General features: G+C 61.0%; 2 protein-coding genes across 2 annotated transcripts in view; one reads left to right on the plus strand and one right to left on the minus strand.

Annotated features, from left to right (window-relative positions):
* NLGN2 (neuroligin 2) overlaps positions 1 to 3,847 on the minus strand; it is an 8,813-nt gene extending 4,966 nt beyond the window's left edge. The window contains 4 exon segments of the mRNA XM_049637070.1: positions 503 to 553; positions 3,392 to 3,581; positions 3,583 to 3,798; positions 3,800 to 3,847. Of these exon segments, the coding sequence (XP_049493027.1) occupies positions 503 to 553; positions 3,392 to 3,581; positions 3,583 to 3,798; positions 3,800 to 3,847 (505 nt within the window).
* Positions 3,848 to 8,026: 4,179 nt separating this feature from the next.
* Positions 8,027 to 9,075, plus strand: TMEM256 (transmembrane protein 256). Its single transcript, XM_049637074.1, has 4 exons — positions 8,027 to 8,146; positions 8,388 to 8,419; positions 8,670 to 8,750; positions 8,845 to 9,075. Exons 1-4 carry the CDS (start codon positions 8,062 to 8,064, stop codon positions 8,986 to 8,988), a joined length of 342 nt encoding a protein of 113 aa, XP_049493031.1. The 5' UTR covers positions 8,027 to 8,061; the 3' UTR covers positions 8,989 to 9,075.
* Positions 9,076 to 11,084: the final 2,009 nt, after the last annotated feature.

Genomic DNA, 11,084 nt, shown 5'->3' on the forward strand with positions numbered 1-11,084 from the left:
GCTTCGAATGTTTGCGTTTCCTGCAGCTGATAGGCTTTTGGAAATCGTAGCAGGCTTTTGGTTCTGCCGTTTCAATTGTGCCATCAATTTGCCAACTTTAGATTTTTGTTTGTTTCCAATGTCGTTTTGCTCCAAATTAAAGTTTGTGTGGTTTTTTTTTGTTTGTTTGTTTTTTCCCTCAAATGTTACTTGTCACGAGTGGCAAACCAGCCCAAATTTCTGTCAAACTCTCAACATCCAATTGTGTTTTCACTTTTATTTTTGCTGTGTTTAGCTTTTCTTGCAGGTTGGCTAGTGGGTCCGACATGGTGCGGATCGCCTTTGCAGTTTTCGTAATTCGCGTTTCGAATTATTACAAGTTTTTCTTTTCTTTTCTTTTTCGTTTTTAGTTGGGACAACGACTTAGGGGCCTGGAGGGCTGCGGGGGGCATTTAGTTAGGGGCAGGGCCGTGACCGTCCTCTTATCAGCAACCACATGCAGCGGCCGGATTTTTAAATCTACCTGTGTCCGGCGGATTGAGCGTCGCCTCGTCACGTTTTTTTGTGAGCGGACCTAAGACCGGGAACACAAAACAGAGAAAAAAGGACAATTTTGTGGGGAAAGATGGGGGTCGGGGGGAGGTGGTGGATGGGGAGGGGAGGGCAGAAAGCAGAAAAGGGGAGGGTGGGGGCAGAAAAAATAAGCCAAAAAAAGCAAAATTTGGTCGCAAGAAAAAGAAACCAAGAAAAGAGAAAAACGTTTCTACAACCCGATTTTGTTCCCCTTCCCGGAAAAAGTCATGCCCCAAAGAAAAGGCTGGTTTGGGGGGGGGGGGCGGGGCCTGAGTGGGCTGAAGCCTGTTTGAAAGACATTGACTTGGCTTGTCGAAGTGTTTGCTAATCGCTGGAAATTAAGGGGTGTTAGGGGGGGGGGTGGGGAGGGGAGGGGAGGCCCACCCGAGCCCGGGTCACCAAGGCCAGCTGTACCACGGGGCCACCACTCGCACAGGCCCTCTTCAGGGCCCGCGCGGCACCTGCCTGCTCCCCCAGACTGAGAGACGGGGGCTGCAGCGGAAAGGACCGATCCGGGGGGGCAGAGCAGAGACCCCCCCCCCCCCCCCCCCAGCTCGCAGCCCCTGGAGGCCCTCAGCTGCCCACCGGAGGGCTGGGGGTAGATCAGTCGGGCCGCCGGCCCGCCTGTCCAGCCTCTCACCCGCCAGCACGCCTCTCCCTTCTGCACTCACGGGCCTGGCTTCTCACCCCACCTCCCCAGTGTGGGGCGAAGCAGGGAAAGGGGTCATCAGGTCTTGCCCTCCATTCCACCTTTTCCCTCTGCACCCCCCAACCTCCCCCCTTACCCAGGCCTACTCTCCCCCACCCCGGTCCAGAACGGTAAACTTCCCACCGGGGGCGTGAGCACCACCCCCCACCCCACCCCCACCCCGCCACTGCTCTAACGCCAGAAAGCGCCCCCTCCCCAGTTCGGGGTTCGGTCCCCACATAGGGAACGGGAAACACAGTGCCCTGAGCCAGCCTGACACATAAGGTGCCAGCCAGAAGGTGCCGGGAGGCACAAAGTGTGCCCCTTGTCCAGGAAAGGCCCCACACTGGGCTCGCAGTTTGGTTTCAGGTTTCTTCCAGACTGGGGAATGGTCAGGGGAGAGCTAGAGCCCAGGAATCGGAGGGGTCCCCCCCCCCCCAGGCTGATTGATCTCTCCGCATTGACATAAGGACCAGCGCGGGGAGGGACGGGTCCGCAAGGCCTAAGCCAGTCTCTGGAAGGCTTCTCCCAGCTGGCGGTGATGGCCCCATAGGGACCCAGTAGGATCAGGACCCGCTCTCTACACCAGGAGCGCTCTCTACACCAGGAAGCGACTGGGGATGAAGTCAGCAGGGCACGTGTGGGCGTGAGAATGTTGGGCGTCCGTGCCCGCGCGTGCGCGAGCGCGAGGGCGCGCCTGCCTGAGTCAACCTCTTCCTCCCAGAGCTGATGTGAGGATTCAGTGAGATCACCTGAATGTGTCAGGCCCCAAGCAGGTCTGTGATAAGAGGCCGTTAAAAATACAGAGTACCGGGTGGACGACTCACAGGCCATCGTTAGGGGTAGGTAGGCTGTCGGGGTGGGTGGCCCGTGAGAGGGCAGGGGGGCGGGGGTGGACGGCCCTCACGTGGAGGGGGTCGCGGTATTGGGGAGGAGGTGTGGGGTGCATTGAGGTGCTTGGGATCTGGGTAGGATCGCAGTAGAAACTTCTGAGCGTCGTGGGCATGGGTTGCTAGGAGGCACGGTTTCTGTGGGAAGGGTGGTTACGGTGTTGGGGTGCACGGCTGGTACGAGGAACACAGGGTGGCTGGAACGGAACGTGTTGGGAGTGAGGTGTCCGAGCACTGGATCTGTGGGTAGGGGAAAGGGCTGTTGGGCGCGCTGTCACAGCCTGAGTCGTGATGCGAGTCCCTTCCTGGGGCTAGGGAGGGTTGGGGTGAGCGACGCCTGGGAAGCGTTGAGGGTGCTGGGGACTGTGGTGTGAATGGCCACGTGCGGGGTTACTCGCTAGGTCACGTGATCCATAGGTGGCCGTGTGGGGGTGTTCTGGCGTAATGATATGGGGGTGTTCGTGGACATAGAGGGAAGCAGTGATACAAGGATATCATATAAGGACAGCTAGAAGGTACCCTGAGAGATACCCCGTGTGCTGAAGGCTGGCCCGGGGGAGGACTTTCCGGGCAGTGTGCTGGGGGCCGTGTGCCCTGCTGGGGCGCACCTCACGAGGGCAGCCCGCTCCAGAGCCCCGAGGGAAAGATGTTCTGATGGGGATGGGTGTGCTGGGCTCTGAATGGAGGGGCCCCTGGCGAGGCGGGGGGTCCCTGATCCTTCAGGGGTGCACAGGGGTCAGGGGACAGAGCTGTCTGAAGAGGAGACGCTGAGCTCGGGTGAGGCCCTCTGGATGCGATGTGGGAGGTGGCAGTCTGTCCAAGCACACCTGGAGGAAAGGGAGTCTCTGTCTGTCTTGAGGGGCAGAAGTCACTAAAGTGGGTATTCCTCGGGAGGAGCCCAGGCCTGGGCGTGGGAGGTGGCACAGAGCTGGCGTGGGCGTCTAGGCGGGTAACAGGTCCTTCCGATGCCTGGTCACCCTCAGGGGCCACTCTGTGCGCGCCTTTGCGGGGATGGGGTCGCTAAGCCCCCCAGAGAACGTCCGGGGTGGCTGTCTGTGGGATGTGTTCCTGGGACTGCCCGCCAGGCGCCCGGGGCCACCCTCGGAGGGCACTCGGCGCCCGCAGGCACACAGCGCCTCTCACAGCCCCCCCCCCCCCCCCCCCCCCCCGCAAAGGCCAGCAGGTGCCGGCGCCCGAGGGTCCGCATGCGCGTTTGTGGCCTGCGTCCACGGGGTGCCCCGCCTGGTGCCCGCGTCCTTACCGTCCTCGGTGGGCACGTAGAGGTTCAGATACAGGCAGTCCTCGCTCTGGTTCTGCACGTAGGTGGCGGCCGCCTCCAAGTTGTCGGTGAACCACACAGGCAGCATGATTGCGGGCAGCGCCCCGTGCAGGTTCTGCGGGCAGGCGGGCGGCAGGGTGGTGGCGTTGCGCACGCCGGGCCACGAGGCGGGGGGCCTCGGGCGGCTGGAAGCGGCGGGCGCCCAGGGGTGGCGTGGCGTAGGGTACGCCCAAAAACTGCACGACGGGGCCCAGGATCTCGTTGTTGAGCTCACGGCGCACGCCACGCACTCGCCCATAGGCCGTGTTCACCACTGGGAAGCGCTCCTCCCCGAGGCTGCTGAGGCCCAGGCCCGGGCCACCCGGGGAGCCGCCAGGACCCCCTCCCCCCCCGTTGAGCCCCTGCCAGCCCCACCAGACACAGCGCCAGGAGCCACATGCTGATCGGGGGACCCCCCCTCCCTCCCCGGGACCCCCCCCCTCGGAGAGAGAGAGAAGGGGGGGGAGAGGGAGGGAGGCCCCCCTTGCCCCAGGAGGGGGGAAGGGGGTGGGGGAAAGGAGGGAGGAGGGGGGTGGGGAGGGACCTGGGTTAGACTGGACAGAGAAGGGGTCTGTTCCTCTCCATGGAGGGGGCGAGGGGGGGGGAAGGGGAAAGAAATGGGAGAAGGTGAAGGCAGGCCCGACCTGCGGGGGGGAGGAGGGACGGGGTATGCAAGAGACAGACAGACAGACAGACAGACAGAACAATACGGAGAAGGGGAAGAAGGGAAGGGAAATTGGACAGGGCAGACAGAAGGGAATGGGGAAAACAAGAGACAAGTGGTTAGTGACTTGGAATCCACACCAAGTTGCCCCCCTTCTTCCACCGTCCGGCCCCCTAGCGCCTCCCCCTCCCACCCCAGCACCCCACCCCCAAAGCAGGGACCCAGATAGAAAAGTCTAAGGCTAGGGTAGGGTCAAGATGCCGCACAGGTCCAGGACAGAGCCAGAGGAGAAGCAGGCCAGCTCCCCAGAACCAGCCTGCCCCCCACCCTTCCAGCTGCTTTGTCCCTCCTAGGCAGGCGTTGCTGGGGGACTCAGGAGTCCCAGTTCCCACCTCCCTGGGAGGGATGAGAGAGACAAGGAAGAGAAAATAAAAATACCAAGTCATTAATTAGCAGGAAGTGGCGGGTTTGTTTATACGTGTTAATTACTCCTCAGCTGTGATTTCCAGGCACTGAACCCCCAACCCGGCCAGACTCGGGCCCTTCTTGGGACCACAGGAGCCCAGCACCTTTTCCTTCCTTCCACAGCCCATCCCCTAAGAATCTGTGCAGCAGGGGGGGGGGGGGGGGAACCCCTGGGGGGGAACCCCTTTCCCCCAGGTGTTCCTCATTCCTTCCATCAGGAGTTAAGGTGCCTTGAGGCAGGGCCTCGAGTAGGCAGGGGATGCTGGAGGGGCAAATCCGGGGACAGATGCGTGATCCTGCGGCCGGTTGCCGGGCGACGGGATGCTGCCCCGCAATGTTACCTCGGCAACCGGCTGCAGCTTTAACCCTAGAGGGGGGTCTGGAGGAAGAGGGGAAGGGGCTGGCTTGGTCGCGGGGCACATTCAGGGCATGAGGGCAGAGGCGTGAGTTTTCCCCAACCTTAGCATAGAGAAAGAAGTGTATATGTTGAGGGGAGCGGGAGATTGGGGCCTGGAGAACCCTAAAAGATCCGCCTCTTGCCCCTTGTGGGCCAATCAGAGCCTAGCCCTAGTGACCAGGCCTCTGGCTGGGGAGAAGGGGTGCTGAGGTGGGTTTGGAGGGCATCACATGCGTCCACCCACTGCCCCCCTCCCACAGTCTCCAACAGCCTTGGACCCCAGACGCCTCTTCCATGCATGGCATTTTGACCTCCGTCCTGGGGGGGGGGTCAAACCTTGGCTTTCTGCTCACCCCATCTCAGCTACTGATGTCCCCTTCCCCTTGCCAGCCCCCCACAGTTGCTGCTCTGATGCCTGGATGCTCAGGACAGCAGGGACAGGACAAGAGACAAGATCAGACCAAAGGGGCAGACACCCAGGTCATTCCAGCAAGCGCCCCCTGTCCCCCCCCCCCCCCAACAGCCGCCAGAGCTGTTTGCTGACGCGGGGTTTTCGGAGCCAGGCGCCAGCCCGCGGGTGGCTCTCTGCAGGTGTCAATTTATTCCAGAGCTGAGGACACAGGAATCCTTACCACACACACCCAGTCGTGCCCTCCCCCTCTTCAGGTCCTCTTAAGCTCCTGTTCCCCCATCACCAGGAGGGGGCTTGGGGCTGGCTCCCTCAGGATCTCCTCTGTCCAAGCCAGGCTGGGTTCTGCTTCCATGGCCCTGCCTCCCCCTCCCCCTCCTACTAACATGGTCTGTTTCTGCCACCCCCCCCCCTTTAAGGTACTTTGGGCCCCTGGCCTCCTCACTGCCAGCTTCTCTCCCTTCCCTCCCCTCACCTCTCTCCTCTCCATGATGCTCCCTCGGAGCATCTTTCCCGGCCTCTTCCAGCTTGCTCTCGTTTCTGCCTTCAGTCCTTTCCCCTTCTCTCTTCTACATCTTTCCACATCTCCCTCCTCGCCGTGGCTCATCTTTCTCTCTCCTTCAAACCTCTTCCCCAAATTTCTCCCTTAAGCCCTTTCTACTTCTCTCTCTCTCTCCCCTCTTTCCCTATCTCTGTCTCCCCCATTTTCTCGCCCCATCTCTGTCTGCCACATCTTTCTCCCCCTCCTTCTCCCTGTCCCTCTGCCTTGCTCTCTCCATTCCTGCCCAGGCCTGACTCCCCCCAGCCGGGGAGAATTGAGGGAGGGGGGGCTCAGGCCGCAGGCCCCCCCCTCTTCCTGCAGTGGGGAAAATGGCTTGGCCGGGAAGGGGAGAAGGAGGGGGAGGGGGAGATGGGAACACACGGGGTCTGTGGGCCCATTCAAAGGATCATTCATGGGCTGGAGAGAGGCAGAGACAAAGAGACCGAGACGCAGAGACACGGCGAGAGCATCCCTAGGCGGAGACACGCAGACAGAGCAGGCTGGGGGGAAACCAGGCGCAGGGAGAGAGATGGGGAAAAGGAGACCCCAGTGGACCGCCACGCACCCCCCTCCACCCGGCCCGGCTTAGCTCCTACCTGGCTCAGCCCTGGGGCCGTGGTGCCTCCATCCAGGGCTCCGAGTAGGGGGCGGATGGGCTTCGGGAGGGGGGCGGCGGCCTCTGAGCCCCCGCGGCCCCGCAGGCCCAGCCCCCGCCCGCAGCGCCTCACCGGGCGGGGGAGGGGGATCGCCCCAGCCCCGGGGGGCGGGGCCGGGATCCAGTCGATCCCCGGGGAAAGGAGAGGTAGGGGATGGGGTCAGGAGGAACCCGAGAACAGGGAACCCCGCAGTGGGGCCGGCGGAGCGAAGAGGGGGCAACGAGACAGGACTGGATTGGGGATCCACTGGCTCCGTGGGCCGGCTTCGAGGGACCAGAAGGTGGTACAGGCGGAAGATCCTAACGGATCGGGTGCGGGAGGAGGTGTCCACGGCAATCCCCAGGGGCCCGGAGCCCGGGAGCGCAGGATCCGCGGTGCAGGGGCAGGGATCCAGCCGGAATCCTCGGGGAGGGGGAGGGATCTAGTCGATCCCGAGGGCGGGCGGGAGGGGGAGGTCCAGGGAGTCAGAGGAGGGCGGGAGCCGGGTCTGGAGCCCCAGGGTGGGGGTCGGCAGGGCTCCTAGGAGGGGCAGCGGGGGTAAAGGGGAGGCTTCGGGAGACGCTCAGCAGCCAGGAGGCCCGGACTCCTGGCTCCGCGCGCCGGGGCCCGCCCGCCCCGCGTCCATCCCAGCCCGAGAGTGATGATCCGCCGGCGGAGCAGCCGCAGCAGCCCCGCGCGTCACCGCGCGGCCGCCTCCCCCGCCCCCCTGCGGAGAGAGCGGCGCACACCCCTCGCTCGTACCCGCCTGCCCGCCCGCCCTCCAGAGTGTGGGGGGATTGGAGACGGGAGAAGGGGGCGGGAGCGGACAGACCGACGGATGGACGAAGCGGGCCGGGGCAGGGTGGAGACATCGCCCCCACCGGGTCTCCCACCCTCCGGGCTCCCGCGGTTGGTGGGTTGGGGGCGGGTGCGGGGGGGAGGGGGAGGGTGAACTCAAGGGGGCGGGGCATCACACGAAGAAGGCGGGGCCTTGGATCCGTGGGAGGGGCCATCTCGACAGTGGGCGGGGTTTTGACGGCGGTGGGTGGGGCTTGGTTACCCGAGCGGCCGCCTCCTTGTGAGAGTAGGCCTGGTTTAAAGCTGAAAAGGAGGAGCCAGTGGGGAAAGGGGCGGAACTCCGCGTGGGGACCGGGATCTTTGGAAATTGGCCGGAGGTGGGGGGGGGTAGGTATCGGAAGGAGCGATCAACTTTGAAAGTGGGCCAATCCGTGACGCAAATCCTCTAGTCCCGCCTCCGCGCCCCGCCCCTCACTGCTCCGCTCCTCCGACCCTGATTGGTTCTTGTTTCTCCGCCCGCCACGCGGCTTCGCCACTCAGCAGAGCTTTTACAAAGGCGCAAGTACCCGGGTGAGGACCTGGACGCTGGAATGAACACGTCCCGGATTGGGCACTTTTGGACATTATTTGCATGGGAGATTGGGATTGGCTGGCCTCTTGGGTGGCCTGGGCGGTGTTCCTCCGGCGCGTGACCATCCACTGCCATGGCCGGGCCGGGGGCTGCTTTCCGCCGCTTGGGCGCCTTGTCCGGAGCCGGGGCCTTAGGCTTGGCCTCCTACGGGGCGCACGGTCAGGGGGCTGGGGTCGACCTTCGGGGTCTGGTGCAGGGGCGGGGTCTATGGGAAGTGCCGGCTTTCCCCTCCACCGGACAGCCCTCTGCCTGGTCCAGTTTGGTCCCCAGAAGCGCCCATGTGCGTTTCCACCAATGAGACGCCTTCTGGGGGCATCCACCTGGGCCCTCCCTCCACCCGGGAGTCGGGGCGGTGGAGGCAGGTGCTCGGACCGGTAACCTTTGCCTCTCCTTCCACAGGCGCCCAGTTCCCGGATGCCTACGGGAAGGAGGTGAAGGGACTTGGGGCTGCCCAGCTTCCGGGTCTAGGAGCGCCCCAAGTCTGGGGTCGCTGAGGGAAGTAGGGGAGGGGCGGAGCACCGAGGGCGGCGAGCATGTGCCGTGGGTGCTGGTGGGACAGGCGAGCCGGGACTTTAGCGGGGGGACGAACTTTTTCCGATGTGCCCCCACGGGATGCAGGCACCAGCGTTGCTTAGGAAGTGTCTTCCCCCACCCCGCCTTCCATGTCTCTTTTTCTTACAGCTCTTCGACAAGGCCAACAAACACCACTTCTTACACAGCCTGGCTCTGTTAGGGGTGCCCCATTGCAGAAAGCCCCTCTGGGTAATCCTACCCCCATGCCCAACCCTGACCGTGCCCCACCAGCTCCCTCCGTCCGCCCTGTTCTTACTGGCCTGTATTCTTGTATCTCCTTCAGGCCGGGTTACTGCTAGCCTCTGGAACCACCTTATTCTGCACCAGCTTTTACTACCAGGCTCTGGGTGGAGACCCCAGCATCCAGACTTTGGCCCCCGTGGGAGGGAGCCTGTTAATCTTGGGCTGGCTTGCCTTGGCCCTTTGAACTTCTTTGTAATTGATTGCTGGGTACTTTAAGAGTTGGAGCAGGGAGGGGATTAAAAGGGAAAGGCAAATAAAGAACTCGAGTCTTTGTTCGTCTAACCTCTTGGAGAAAGAAGGGTAAGCATTGTCCACCTCTGGACTCCTTCCCTTTCCTGAGACTGAATCTTGGGTCTGGGGATTCTGTTCATTCGAGATTAGCTTGTTAGGAGGTTCTGAAACCGGTAGGCGTCAGAGTCCTAAAGAATGTTGGAAATACTGCAGAATCTTTCGGAAGCACTCTTTGGGCCCAAGTCACCATGCGGTTCTGCTGCCCACTAGAACTGAAGGTTACTGTAGGGTAAAGTTTTCAGGCCTGCCAGGCCACACATTTATTGAACATTCACTCTAGAAGTCAGAGTTAAGGCAAGGCAGCTCAGGAGTAGTGCCATTAGTTACAAAATTCTTTGGGGTTCAACGCAGGGACAGATCATCATGTATGGGGGGCGCATAAAAGGCTTCAGTGCTTGAGATGGTCCTTAAAAGAGCTCTGTTGTGGGGCCGCCTGGGTGGCTCAGTCCATTAAGCGCCCAACTCTTGATCTCAGATCAGGTCATGATCTCACGGTTCATGGGATCGAGCCCTGTGTCGGGCTCTGCACTGACAGCACTGAGCAGGGTTGGGATTCTGTCTCCCTCTTCCACTCTCTTCACTCTCTCTTCCTCTCGCTCAAAAACAAACTGAGGGGAACCTGGGTGGCTAGGTTGGTTAAGCGTCCTGTCTCAGCTCAGGGCATGATCTCATGGTCCGTGAGTTCGAGCCCCACATCAGGCTCTGTGCTGACAGCTCAGAGCCAGGAGCCAGCTTCCCATTCTGTGTCTTCCTCTCTCTCTCTGCCCCCCCCCCCCCCCCCAAAAAAATAAGTAAACTTAGGGGCACCTGGGTGGCTCAGTCGGTGAAGCGCCCTATTTCGGCTCAGGTCATGAACTCGCGGTCGGTGAGTTTGAGCCCCACGTCAGGCTCTGTGCTAACAGCTCAGAGCCAATAGCCTGCTTCTGATTCTGTGACTTCCTCTCCCTCTGCCCCTCCCCTGCTCGCGCTCGTGCACTCTCTCTCTCAAAAATAAACATTAACAAAAAATTTTTTAAATAAATAAATTTAAAAAGAAGACTCTGTTGTGGAGGAGACCATGAACAGAGACAGAGGTGGGGAAGTGGGGGCAGAGTGGGGCCCCACGATCTGTGTGGGCCGAGTTTCAAAGTAGTAAAAACGGGCTTTAACAGCTCAGCATACAAATGGATGGTTGTGAGTTGTGCTCTGAACGCGCAGGAAAAGAGCAGGGAGGCAGCGGGACAGTGGGGTCGTGGAGGGTGTGTCCCCCCCTCCGATGGGAAGGCCTCACAGAGGAGGTTCCATTGAAGCTGGAGCTAACCAGGTACAGAGTTGGAGGGGAAGCATGTCCTACGTGGAAAGACAAGCTGGCGAAACGGGCTAGAAAGGAGCAGTCCAAAATCATTGAGGCAGGAGAAGATCAGGCAGGGGGGAGGGTGGTTGGAGACAGAGCAAAAACCATGTGGCTGATGGGTAGTGATGAGGGCCCCCAGGTACTCCTTGCAGGCCTTGCAGGGAGTAGTAAAGCGCTTGAAATCTGTCTGTAGAGCAACAGTGAGTTGTTGAAAGGTTTCAAGTAAGAGAAGGCTAGGCCCTTTTATACATGTAATTTTTACGGATTTATCTATTTAGAGACAGGAGGAGGTGCAGAGAGAGAGAGAGAGGGAATCCTGACTTGGGGCTCGAACTCATGAAACCATGAGATCATGATCTGAGCCAAAACCAAGAGTTGGATGCTCGACCCACTTAACCCAGGGCGCTTAAAAGATCTGGAGGAAGCCAGGGTGGCCACAGGCCAGTCAGGAAGGCCAGGGATGAGATGATGGTGGTGGCTTGGCTTAGGGTGGAAGAGGTGGTGGAAAGGGTCCGATCCAGGATATATTTTGAGGGTCGTACCGATAGGAACTGCTAATGGATTGGATGTAAGGGTGAAATGAGCAGGAGGCTTCCTGTTTATACACCCAGTGGTTGGAGGTGCTGTTACTCAGATGAGAAGAACGGAAGGAGGGG

This window comes from Panthera uncia, chromosome E1 (genome assembly GCF_023721935.1).
Source record: "Panthera uncia isolate 11264 chromosome E1, Puncia_PCG_1.0, whole genome shotgun sequence".
Taxonomy (NCBI): Eukaryota; Metazoa; Chordata; class Mammalia; order Carnivora; family Felidae; genus Panthera; species Panthera uncia.

Bases quoted from the DNA above. Each gene is read 5' to 3' on its own strand.
- TMEM256 (XM_049637074.1), top strand. From the start codon at position 8,062: ATGGCCGGGCCGGGGGCTGCTTTCCGCCGCTTGGGCGCCTTGTCCGGA. The intron at 8,147-8,387 runs GTCAGGGGGCTG...CTCCTTCCACAG, and splicing joins GGCCTCCTACGGGGCGCACG to GCGCCCAGTTCCCGGATGCC. The intron at 8,751-8,844 runs GTAATCCTACCC...TATCTCCTTCAG, and splicing joins ATTGCAGAAAGCCCCTCTGG to GCCGGGTTACTGCTAGCCTC.